Source organism: Belonocnema kinseyi, chromosome 6 (genome assembly GCF_010883055.1).
Source record: "Belonocnema kinseyi isolate 2016_QV_RU_SX_M_011 chromosome 6, B_treatae_v1, whole genome shotgun sequence".
In the NCBI taxonomy this organism is placed as follows: domain Eukaryota; kingdom Metazoa; phylum Arthropoda; class Insecta; order Hymenoptera; family Cynipidae; genus Belonocnema; species Belonocnema kinseyi.
The window spans coordinates 116307145-116320699 of record NC_046662.1 but is presented as its reverse complement, the minus strand read 5'-3'; the positions used below and the strand labels follow the sequence as shown (position 1 = coordinate 116320699).

Below are 13555 nucleotides of genomic sequence, written 5' to 3'. Positions count from 1 at the left end.
AACCTAACGAAATTTTGCTTAACGCAACACTTAAGTGTTCTCGTTGTAACACAATAAAATTCATTTCATTGTACTACAGGTGGTTAAAAATTTAGGCGCACATTACTCATTTGAAGAAACTTAGAACTACAAGTAGAATTGACCCCATTTCAATTAACCTGACAATGTTTGTATCAATTAAAATGTAGAACTGTAACTTAAACATGCAAATGAATAAGTGTTTTATTCAAAATTCTTTTCTCTCTGCTTTTCTTAAACTTAAGGGATATATTTATACTATCTTTCGTGTTTACATCTTATCTTGCTTTTTCTCGTAATTAAATTGATTTATAGACCTACTTCAGTCTATTTTCTGCCTGCTATAACGTGTCCTTTTTTCTTCGAAGGAACGATGCAAAGGATTACGCTTACGTTTAAGATCTGTGTAATTGTCTTTCGTGAGGTTAGGTTAGGTTAGGCTAGGTTAGATTTATTTCTAGGTTAGGCTCGAGTTGACCCATTCGATGTAGCACACATTTGCTACTCGGAAAATATGCTTCCAAAGCTTTACGTGTAGTTCAATAAATTTCTGTTAATTCAGGTTAGGTGAGGTCAGGTTCTATTGGGTGAAGCTATGTTAAATCAGTTGAATTCAGGCAAGGGTTGATCGTTCACAGTTGTCCACATGTCTTTGAAGTGAAAATTTGCATCACTGGCATTATTTTGAAATTTATTTGCCTCAGTGCATGCTTTTTCGTCATTTTTTGAGGTTATGGCTCAACCATGACGTGATGGGTGATTTTTGATACCGAATTTGAATTCAGCGCCCCAAAATCCATAGGAATACGTGTGTGTTGTTACCAGATCCGCACAATTTTTTTTTGTGTGGCTGTGTTATTCATTACTATATATACACATATATTACAGCAATCTACCTTTTAAATCAACGAACGAAATTATTGAATATAGGAAATTTATAATCGACTAAATATTTCTTTTATTTAATAAAATGACATTGTACTTTTATTCTGTAAAAATGTTGGGAATTGTCCCAACTGTTCCTTAGGGGAAATTCCCAAATTCATTTGGAAAAGTGGCTTTCCCTAACGAGCTGAGTAATTTTCCTAATGTTTTGGGAATATTTTGTCAAAGGGCGGAATATTCCTTAGGCAGTTTGAAATTTCCCCAAAATGATAGGGAATTTACACTACCCTTTGAAAAATAATCAATTTTACGCAAAGTTTTGAAAATTTTCCCATGTAACATGAGAAAATTCACACTTTTGTTACAAAAAAAAACGATTGATGATCGACTAAAGTATCAAAGAATCATATGATTCGATTATATTTGATTTAAATTGTTTTTTTTTATTTGTACATATGCTACGCGGTTACACCATTAATGGTCAACAAAGAAAGAAACTAATTAAATCATAATATAAATTGACGAAAATAAACCTAGCTGATTATTAATTGTGTAAAATAGTTACTTCATTAGTTTATACACACACACACACACACACATATATATATATATACATATTTCATATATTTCATCGATGCAATATGCGTCATGCTTTATTTTTCTCTAATGGTTATATGATAAGAAAGTTTTTATCCTAAGTTTAGTTTTTAATAATAATATAATATATAAGTGTGAAAGAATCGATCTTTTAAGACCCTGTAAAAATGTTTAAAATAGTTTATATTTACCTATAAATCACTACATCTATTCAATTTTAAATAAAATGAATAAAGATACATAATTAGATAATGCTTATTCCTTTTCTCAAATACAAATATCATATAATATTAACATATTTTTTAGTAACTAATACATCATACATCAATATAATTTTATTTATCTTATTCTTTTTTCTGCCTATTAAAATATACTAGTCTGTAATGACCTAACACTCTGTGGTCTCGTCACGTGCAATTGAAAAAAAGTCAACCAATCAGACGGCTCCCTACACATGCAACTTTGATGCCACTAAAAGTTTTGGGCCTCACTTTGTAACAATAAAGGATAGAAAAAGAGGTCTCCAAAACTTCGATATTGAACATTTTGAACGCTGATTGCGCTTGCCTTTAGACTGAGATGCAGTCTTGGGCACAAAAGGACATATTATAGAAAAGAGCAATAAAGATAAAAAATGTTTGCTGCGGTTACGAAAGTAAAAGACTGAGAGATCTATTAAAATAAAAGAATCGCTTCTTCGATTCTCGGGGTAAAGAATCGATCTAATACAAAATTACAAAATTATGTTTATGATTTCAGGCATAGTACAAGTTGTGACCAACTGTTGGCGCTACGTGCCGGCACACGCGATTGAATTTGAAGGTTTGAAAATTCAAAGTGTCAAACGTGCCGGTGTCGTTCCCGGGTGTCAATCGTCGCGTCATCCGAAGCATCACCAGTTTCCGAAGGACGAAAAGCAGCGTGTTTTGTGGTTAAAAGCCGTGTCAAATCCGAATTCACCAGGAAGCGGTGGTTCGGTTAGAAAAAGTTCTAGAAAAGTGTAGGTAATTACGCTGGAGCAGTGGCCGAAAGCATACACAAAATGAATGTAAAAAAGATACGAGAAGAATGTTTCGGAAAGGATTTAGGTCCTAGTATTATAGAAGAAGAGTAAAATAAAATTGATATGATAAATCATGAAATTTTGGAGGAGCAATGGGCAGAAGATAAAGAGGTGTCTAAAGAGGCGTCTTCTTCAAAGAAGAAGAAAGATAATTTGAAAGTGAGGGCCTCAAAACGTTTGATTCGGAAGCGCAAAGAATTGGATCGTAAGACCTTTGCAATGTACGAGGAGCTTTTGAGTGCAAGAAAAGAATTCGATAATTTGAAAACTAAAAATAAACGTTATTGTTTTTCATATATTATACATAATCTCAATTTTTAAATCTAATATAAAAAAGAAGCAAAACAGTAAATTTCAAAGCATCAATGTGTGAAGACATTTATTATTGTATTATATATTAATTTGAGAATCGTTTGTACATATAAATATTTGCAAAATTGATTTCTTGCTCTTCGCATGAATAGGGTAACCAAAATGAAAATATGTGGTAGTATTTGAAATTCTGTTAAAATTGCTTATTTTCGGTAATATAATCTTTATACTGTTGCACAGTTACTAACGTAAGTACGCTATGAGTTTTCTACATATCCACTTTTTGTAAATATCTAAAGTTTTATCTCGTGATTTTTAGTATTGCATTTACGTTTATGTAAAAATATTTTTGATTCTTTTGAATTTGAAATACTTATGCATAGTATAAACTCTTCTAATGTAATGAAATTAATTAATAATGTTTAATGTATACTAATTACAGGGTGTACAGTCTTTCACTATTCCCCTATTCCCCTGAATTATATTCCCCCTTTTATCATTGAAACAAAAATGTAAAGGAACCGTCATCTTACTTTTTCTCAAATGAGAATGAAAGTAGAAATGAGAAGATTATTTATCATAGCATGCTATTCGCCAGTTGATAGTGGTCCTAGATAAGTAAAAGACGTCTTCTGGAACTCTTTAAATAATACAATAAATATTTGCGAACATGGGGAAAGAATAATTCTGCTAGGAAACATGAACGGATAGGTGGGCATCTAAAATCAGGATACAGAAAAATACTAGATAATTTTGGGGATCCAAAAACAAAGTATGACGGATATAAATTAGTTGGTCTCTGCATAGAAAGGGGTATTTCTATTACAAATAGTCGGTTTAGCCTTAAAATGATCCACATGTACACCTGCTCTAAAGGAAATGCCCACAGTATAATTGACTTTGTTGTTGCAGATAAAAGACTCCAGAAACCAGATGTACGAATAGATTTCCAAAATAAGAGAATTAAAAGCTTAGATAAGGCAACATGGGAGGCGCCTATAAACAACAAAGATATAGAGGCTGCATGAACTAAGTTCCGGTATATCATTGTTAGGTGTGCGATCGAAGTGTGTGGTACCGCGGTTGTAGGAAGAATGTCTGGTGAAGCGTGCTGGAATAATGAAGTTTAGACTGCCCAAAATGCAAAGAAAGAAGCGTACAGGAAAACTTTGAACATCGCAGGTTTAAGCGATGAGGAAAGAAATGGACGTATAAATGATTTCAGGCACAAAAAGAGAATACTCCAACGATTAATTAAGGAAAGTAAAGATCAAATTAGATCAGATGAAGAGAAGAAAATACAAAACGACTTAAAAGGAAGCAAGAAACTGCTTTATAAAAAAATGAAGGGAAATAAAAGTACATAAATTGTCAGCAAGAGAAATAGTAATGGGCATATGCAATGTGATGCAGACGGGATACTAGACGCTTTCAGAGATTATTTTAGATGAAAATTCGGAGATAAAGTTGTTGGACGCCACAACTGCGATGTAGAACAGGATTCGTTAGAAAACTCAATTGAGAAAGTCTGTCTCACTGAGGTTAGGGATATAATTAAGAACTTGAAAAACGGTAAGGCTGCCGGGGTAGACAGTATTAACGCTGAAATGTTGAAAAAAAGGTGGCGAGTACATACTACATTGACTGTGCAAATTGGTAAATTTACGTTTAGAGATGGGAGACGTCCCAGACGACTGGAAAACAGTTATTATCGTACCAATGTACAAAAGAAAGGGAGATAAAAGCGACTGCAATAATTAAAGAGTGATTTGCTTATGAAGTACCGTGCGTAATATACTCAAAAATACTTATTCGTAGGGTAATGAAAATAACAGAAGAAAAGATTTGGTAAGTCCAAAGTGGGCTTATGCCAAGAATGTCATGTATAGATCAAATATTCAGCTTAAGGCAAAAAGAAAATATATTTATATATATATATATATATATATATATATTCGGTTCGGTTTTTATTCCTCTAGAATCAAACGAAGGACCTATGACAAAGCCACCGAACACGTCCTCGGGTTGCAGATATAGGGTCCCTGTACCAAGGGTTTCTGCTGAATATGGTAGTCTGGTAGTTCTGTCTGAATATGGTGCTGAAAATAGGCAGTCGCGAACAATTGTCCAGGTGTGGTCCCGAAGGAATTAACCCCCAAGCGGAGGTGTGAAACCGTGCCGAAAGCTGAATGGCACCTAGGTGAGGTGTCTAGAACGGTGACTCTGGGATACCGGGCGACCTCTCAGAGTACGCAGCCTTATCCTTACATGTGGGGATCTACAAGGATGGACGAATCTCTTTTCCTAGCTTCTCGTGGGAACAACAATGAGAAAACCAAACATAGTTGTAGTAAGTGCGGTTCAAAACAACAGAACGCGCAGGGCTTCCGAAAATGAGTCGGCCAACAATGCCGACCAATCTAGAGCTGGGGGAGCCAATGAAAATGGATTCATTGCAATGGATCGGCGGGATCTCGCGACGTTTGGGTGGACGGATCGACTGAATCACGACTTGCTACAGTGCTCCGATGCGAGTGTGGCCCCTGAACGGGGTTACATAGCACGGCTGCATGCTCTGTGGTGCGAGAAACACCCGGAGCTATCGCACTTTTCGTAGCAACGTCTGCAAAACCGTGCTGAACTGCTCCAAAAAAGGGGCTATGTAAGCAGAACGCCTACTCTACCACAGCTAGAATAATCTGGCAACAGAGAAAGACAGCCGACACTAAGACCAACCGCGAGCAGACATCCAATAGAGGAAGAGCAATGCTTTGCGACCCGGAGACAAATCAACACCAAGGTTTCTCTCAAGCCTAAAGATCTGGCTGATATGGATGACGAGCTTCGTCGACATTTTTCCGGAGAATCCGACCTCTGGGCTATCAATTATTGTGTGTATAATTCAGCGAGAGCTTGGTCGATGCAACCCGTAAAACAAAACCAACGGTTGATTATAAAACCAAAAGACGAATGCATCAACTTGCCATAAAGATAGGCTAGGCAAGACAGTACGCGTCCCGCATTCAGTGTGTGATTGACTACATCACATCTGGCAGGAAGTTTACCGCCAAGGTTCGAAAGCTCGCGCGCGAACTCCGGACCCGTTATCACACACTTAACATGTCAAAGCTGCTGACCATCAGGCAGCATATTGTTGAGAGAATACGGATACTATCTGACGCTAAGAGAAGTCTAGAGCGGAAGGATAGGTGGGTCAGAGAGAATCAACAATTTCTCTCTGACCCATCTCCCATTACTCTGGCCCACCCATTACTACTGAGGAGGTGAAAAAAGTATTAAGAGGGATGAAGAACTATTCCACATCGGGACCAGATTGTATCAAAACATTCTGGTAGAAGAAGTTTTCTTCAACCCATCAGCATTTGGCCCGTATTTTCACCTCATATTTGAAGTCGGAAGAGCCGATTCCGGAGTGGTTGGTGGAAGGGCGCACAATACATGTGCCGAAAATAGGCAACTTAGCTGACCCGAAGAATCACAGGCCAATAACTTGTCTGAACACACTTTATAAGATATTCACTGATATCCTAAAGGATAGGATTATTCGGGCAATTGAACCTGTGTGGCAAGAAATGTGTAAACAACGAGGCTCAAAGAAAGGCGTAACCGAATGTCGGGAGAATCTGCTCATCGATAAATGTGTCTGCAAAGATGCAGCATTCTACCAGCGTGACCCATCGATAGCCTGGATTGATTATCGGAAAGCTTTCGATTCTACATTCCATAGACTTATCATATGTCTTTTGGAAATCTTATAGGTTCATCCGCAAATAGTTAGCTGCATAGAGAGATTGATGCCGCTTCGGAAACCCAGATTTACTATCTCATCTGGAAAAAATCGTGTGACAACTAACAAGGTCACCTTTCAGAGAGGTATCTTACAGGGCGACACCATGAGTCCACTTCTCTTTTGCCTAATATTATTGCCACTATCTCTAGCACTTCGCCATTCCGACAGGTACTTGTGCGGCAAACCTGCAGATCGAAAGTACAAGGTCACTCATGTATTTTACATGGACGATCTTAAAGTCTATGCTAAAAACAAAGAGCAACTATATCTAGCTCTAGGGATTGTCGAACGATATAATAAGGAAATTGGAATGGAATTTGGGTTAGACAAATGCGCCAAGGTTTACTTAAAGCGAGGAAAACTTAATGGCATCCCTGAATATTCTGAGCTCGTTGGTAGAAGCGCTATACGACACCTTTGCACTGGAGAGACTTATACATACCTAGGCGTGCCACAGAGCCGCATTCAGGATATGACATCTATAAAGGATACTCTCCGAAGCAGATACAAACGTCTCATCCGACAGGTTTGGTCTTCCGAACTGTCGGCGAAGAATAAAGAATCTGCAACGAACATGCTTCCCGTCCCGGTAGTACTCTATTCATTTAGAGTAGTTCCATGGACGAAGAACGAGCTCAGATCCCTGGATATCGGGACGAGAAAGCTTATGCACATGAACAAAAGCATGCATCTTAAGGCTTTCGTTCCGCGACTGTAGATCTCACGCCGTCAAGGTGGTCGCGGAATACTGAGTCTTGAATGTCTTCACAATAGGATTATTCTGGGTACAACACACAGATTGGCAAATGGAAAAGACCCTCTTCTTAAAATGGTCAGGAATCAGTAAGAAGTGGACAAAGGAGCGTTTCTGTACAAAGCAGCGGAGGAGGCTGCTGAAACACTCGGACTTGAGTTCAGTATTAGGGGTGAGCAAAATGCATCAAATCTAATCCATCTCGAGTACTCACTCCTGAAAGCCCGGATTAAGAAAGCACAAGAGAAAAACTTTCGTGAACAGCTCCTAGATAAGAGGATGCACGGTATCTTCCACAGAAATGTGAAGGATCAGTCAATGTCTTGTGAGCTAACGTTTGCTTTCCTTAAATCGCCCGGATTGAAGTCTGGTACGGAGGGTTTCATTTTTACATGCCAAGAATAGCTGTCCAACTCACGCGGGAACGACCTACATTCAAAGGCACAATGCGGCACTAAGAGTGCTTTGTTACCGTCTCTGTCACTCTTACGGCATTAACCTTAATATCGCTCCTCTAAATGCTCCTAGGGAAATCGAGTCAATTGTCGAGAATGGGAAGTGCCGCATATACTGGAAAGTTCTATTCTCGACAATTGTTTCTGTTGCTCACTCGAGGCTTGACATGGTTCTTTTTGACTTCGAGAAGCGAACCATGTTCGTAATCGAATTTTCGACACCAGCTGAGAAAAACATCATAACTAAAGAGAATGAAAAGAAAGAGAGGTATCGAGACCTTATAACAAATTTTTAAATATATATAGGTAAAAAAGCAAATGTAAGGGTATTAGGGAAATTGAGTGGCTGTTTCGATATTATTCAAGGAGTTAGACAAGGATGAGTTATGTTTTCATGGTTTCATTTTGTATTCATGGACAAGTGTTTAAGAATGGCTCTTTTCGACGAAGAAGGTGTGGATTTCGAAACAGTGAGGGTACGTGGATTACCGTTTGCAGAATGATAATGATTGAAGAATGATGATTAGGAAAGTTCGGGCATGTTGAGAGAATGCAAATTGAATGACTAACGAAAAAAGTATATCAAGGTAAATTAAATGGCAGTGTGCCTTGAGGCAGACCGCGGAAAAAATGGTTAGAATGTATGAATGAGATCCTAGTTAGAAGAGACATAAGAAGTTATTGAAACACGAGAGCCTGCATGAAAAAATGCATCGACGTAAAAGAAGAGAGAGAAATATGTCAGGACAGACCATGATGGTGGCAAATAGTTAATAAAAAGAGTGCCAGTAAAGTGAATGACGCTTGAAACAAAAGACCTTGGACACTAATGGACCTAAGTGGGGAACCTTACATCACGACTTTCTGAGGATCTTCACTTAGGGTGATTGCTAGAGAGATTGATCATCAACCTGGGTCCTTTTCCCACCGATATTGAAGAAGCTTTAAATTATTCATACTTAATTCAATAGATTTTTCTGAATTCAAGGGTATTTTACGAATCTTTAGAGAACATAAGGGAATTAAGTAAACTTCATTTGGTGGGATTTTCACGGATTTCATAAGTTTTAAGAGCTGTGGAGGAATTCGAAAAATTTCAAAGGATTTTAATTTATTTTAAAAGATTAAGGCGAATTCCAAGACGTTTGGTTTCAAAACTTTCAATGGATGTTCGGTTATTTTAAAACATCAAGAAGAATTTTAAGGCATTATGTTTTCAAACATTGTAGAATTCTTAATTTTTAAAAGTTTGTTATTTTGGATTTTAAAACGCTTAACTTCTTGTACAGAAATATTGAATTATTAATTAAGGAATTGTTAGAAGAGAAAATATTTTAACCTTTCCCCTTTTTGACAATGGGAGCGTTCACTTATGATGTCATTTAGGGGGACGAGTCATTCTGTGCGTGATGTCACGGAGAGTTTTCTTGTTTTTAATTAACATCCTGAAAAGTATTAAGTCCATATATATCCTAGCTGTTTGATATGTTCTTCGAGAAAAATAAAAGTGTTAATAATCAGGTTTATATTTTTTATATGTTCATGTAAGTTTGATTCTCATATTTGAGAAGATTCCGAAAAGTATTTTATAATTATTTTAAAAACTGTGAAAGGGGGACGGGTCGAAAGAGCGTGACGTAATATTATAGATAGGGTCTCGTTAATTCGTGGCTGAGCACGAATCATCTGTGAACGCTCCTATTCCCATATATTTTTTTTTTCTCTTAATTTTTCTTTCCGTTTCCTATTTTTCCATTTTTCTTCTATTTTCCCCCTTTCCCTCTGTTTTCCTCCTTTTTTCCTGACAATCTTTTCGACCTACATACAGATATGCGAATAAAATGAGCAAGCTTGCAAACAACCTCAAACCAAACGTGTTTGCAAGAAAAAAAGTATTCTAACAACTTTTCAGCGATGTTTTATAGCAATGGTCCTTAGAAATTCAAATCAACACCCTAATGGTAGGCGACTTACAACAGAAGAAAGGCTGTTGTGCCTTTCAATTTATAAAAGATCGGCCGCAACATGTAGATATTTAGGAAGATTTTTGCCATTCCCAAGTCTAACGACAGTGAACAAGCTACTCACGCAAATTCGTCTTGATACCGGTGTAACTTAGACCATGAAAGGCCTACTGAATGATGCTGCTAGACGGATGACTGATGAGCTTAATAAAGTCTACGTTCTCATGTGGGCTCATCGCGGCCACAGTTTGTGATCAGGAATTGTCCAACATGAAAGCCATCAAATTGTTACAGACGGAAACGGACAAAGTCAGTGAAGAGAAGCAAATTTCCAAGTGTAATCTGTTATGTATCCTCAATACTGCACTCATGTAAATAATACTGCAATTTTTACTTAAAATAATTATTTGAATTTTCCAGGAGCCTGGGTTACGGCAATTGGTGAAATATTAATACCTCCAGAAGCTTGGCAAATAGCCTATGTGCTCTAATTACACAGGTCCACAAAACAAAGTTGTCTGCACGAGACAAGCGATTAGGCTGTCTTATGAATTTTGAGCCACTGAATCCGAATATGTCCGCAAAATCTGTCCTACACGTCTCAGTTTTTCCCTAGATATCAAAAGTAGGGAAAAGCCTAGGGATTTTCTCGTCACACAGGCCATACAAAAAATTTGTCTGCACGAGACAAGTGACTAGGCTACCCTAATGGGTTTTGAGCCGTTGAATCCGATTCTAACTTCAGAATTTTTCCTAAACGTCTCAGTTTCCCCCTAGATGCAACAAGTAAGGAAAAGTTTAGGGATTTCTGGTCACACAGGACATACAAAAAATTTGTCTGCACGAGACAAGTGACTAGACTACCCTTATGGATTTTTAGCTGCTGAATTCAAATCTGGCTTTAGAATTTATCTTATGCGTCTCAGTTTCCCCTTAGATAAAGAAAATAAGGAAAACCCTAGGGACAACTTGCAAGTTATTTTGATAATACCTGTATACGCGAAAATAGACACATCGATATTATATTCTTAGGTGTAACTACTTTTGGAAACTTAATTTGTACACAGAAATTCTTCAGTGTGCCTTCCATTTCCCCTAGCTTGGGTAATTCTGGGGAAATTGAAGGGCCTTTTCAGATTATATAGATTTAAACGGGAAAAAATAATAAAAACCTAAAATCCTTTACAGTTTTTCGTGACCAAAAACTCTCTAGGCTTTTCCCTACATTTATAATCTAGAGACAAATTTGAACAAAGCCAAAGAATGTGGGGTTTATATTTAGATTCAGCACGCAAACCTGCAAAGTATATGGCATTTTTGTTATTTTTTCTTCTACAAATCTATATAATATGAGAAAGACCTTCAATTTCCCTGAAATTACCCATGCTAGGGAAAACGAAAGGCACACTATTGAATTTCTGTGTACAAATTAAGTCTCTATAATTCGCGGCAATTAAGAATATAACATCCATCTGTCTATCTTTGCATTTACTGGTATTATCAAAATAACGTCCAGAAGATCTCTAGGTTTTTGCCTATTATCTGTATCTAGGAGAAAACTGAGACGTGTAAGAGAAGTTCTAAGGCCAGCTTTGGATTCAGCAGCTCAAAGTCCATAAGGGTAGCTTATTCACTTGCTTCATGCAAGCAAATTTTTGTTATGTTCTGTGTGACCAGAAAATCCCTAGGCCTTGCCCTACTTTTAGCATCTAGGGAGAAAATGGTAAAAGCTCGAAAATTGTAGTGGCCAAATTTATATCGATAGCGCAAAACTGCAAGAGGAAATAGCATTTTTCTAATTTTTTGCTTCATAAGTCAGTATAACATGCGCAAGACATTCAATTTCCGTAGATTTATCCTAGCTAGGGAAACGGTAAGCACACTGGGGAATCGTTGTGTATAAATTCGATCTTAAGGAGTCACAACACAAAAGAATATGACGGTAGTACACTTATTTTTCTGTATACTGCTATTATCAAACCAATGGCCAGAACAGCCCTAGTTTTCCCTCTATTTTCTACGTCTAGTCTAGTCTCTTCTCTAGTCTCGTTCTGTCAAATTTTTTGTATGGTCTGTGTGACGAGAAAATCCCTAGGTTTCTCCATACATTTTGAATCTAGGGAAAAATTGAGAAGTGTAGCACAAATTCTGAGGACATATTCGGATTCCGCGGCTCAAAATCTATAAGGGTAGTCTACTCACTTGTCTCGTGGTCTTCATTCTCGTCGGATTCCATGGACTAAGAACTCTCACCGTGACGAATTTTTTGGAGAAGCTCGGACGGCATTGAAAAGAATTCAGTTTTTTGATCGCGAAAACAAAAAGCGGTCCCAGACAAGTGCACCGTGCTTACCAAATTTGATTGACACTCTTTAAGGCAGGGTCTTGGTTTTAAAGGTTTCTGTACGAGAAACCTGAACCAAGATCCCCTAGAAAATTTGTTTGGTACCGTTACATGCGACGACTTTAGAAGCAACAAAGAAGGATCAAATTATGAAGATCAAAATCCTTCAGAGCAGGTGGACGAAGTGAAAGATTGTACACATGATAACGTCACTCTGGGGACTTAATACAGACCTTGCAGACTGCTTCACCTGCAGGAAAATCATGCACCACTTGCTCCGACAATATGGAAACGAAGGCTACAAAAAATTCATAAAGTACTTGCTTCCGAGACGTGAATTTTCATGCGAAGTAAATTCTGGATGTAATTCTCCCTTATTATTTCGCCAATACAGACCTCGAAAAGAAAGCAGAACAGTGGCTTACACAAAAGCTGAATTTCTCTTTCCTCTCGTGCTCGCAGCATAAAAGAGAAATTGTTGAAAGTTTCAAGAAAGTTTGTTTCAAAAAATATTGTTAATCGACCTTGACTTTTATTAATCGAACTGTTAGAGGGAGAATGATACCTAGAAACGAAAATCTGTCTCCCCCGGTAAAACAAGCACTAAATTGCTATTTGAAAACGCAACACAAGGAGAGAAGAACAGAAATTCTTAGGGTTGTTTACAATAGAAAAAATCTAGCTGATTCCCAAGTAAGAAAATCTACCGCTTCTCGAAATAAAGTTACCCAGTGGGCACAAAATTTGGCGACGTCTTTACGACATCGTTACGATATATTTACGACAACTTTACGACATCCTATGTCCATGTCGTTACAGTTTGTTTACGATATCGTAAAGACATCGTCAGATCATACGACATATTTACGATATCATAAAGATGACTTAGCGACATGGACATAGGGTGTCGTAAAGTTGTCGTAAAGTTACAGTGTCTTTACGATATCGTAAAGACATCGTCAGATCTTGCGAAATATTTACGATATCATAAAGACGACTTATCGCCATGGACATAAGGTGTCGTAAAGTTGTCGTAAAGTTGTTGTAAATATAATTTTAATATAATTAATTAATTTTTTTTCTTCATTTATTTAAATGAAAACACTGTACATTTAAAATGTTGCAGTTATTCTAAAATAATGTGCGCCTCTGCTAACTTTCCTCTATTCTAAAGATATAAGAATGCACTGCTTATAAATAATTACTATTTCTGTATTTTTATTTACATTTAATGATTTTACGTGTGTGCTATTATATAAATTGTCAATATGTCTTGAATCTCACAATTGAATATAACGATCAATAAAATGGATAAATGTAGTGAAAAATTTCTGAAGATATATTAAAAATAA

At 37.1% G+C, this 13555-nt stretch overlaps 1 protein-coding gene across 5 annotated transcripts in view; it reads left to right on the top strand.

Annotated features, from left to right (window-relative positions):
- Positions 1-13555, top strand: part of LOC117174752 (dihydrofolate reductase) — a 352741-nt gene that overhangs the window by 173856 nt on the left and 165330 nt on the right. For 2 of the 5 annotated variants that reach the window (XM_033364103.1, XM_033364098.1), the window contains one exon: positions 2260-3166. The exons of the other annotated variants lie outside the window; for them this stretch is intronic. In XM_033364103.1, coding sequence (XP_033219994.1) covers positions 2260-2314 — 55 coding nt within the window. In that variant the 3' untranslated portion in view covers positions 2315-3166. Of the gene's footprint in view, positions 1-2259; positions 3167-13555 lie in introns of those variants that run through there. 5 annotated transcript variants of the gene reach the window in all.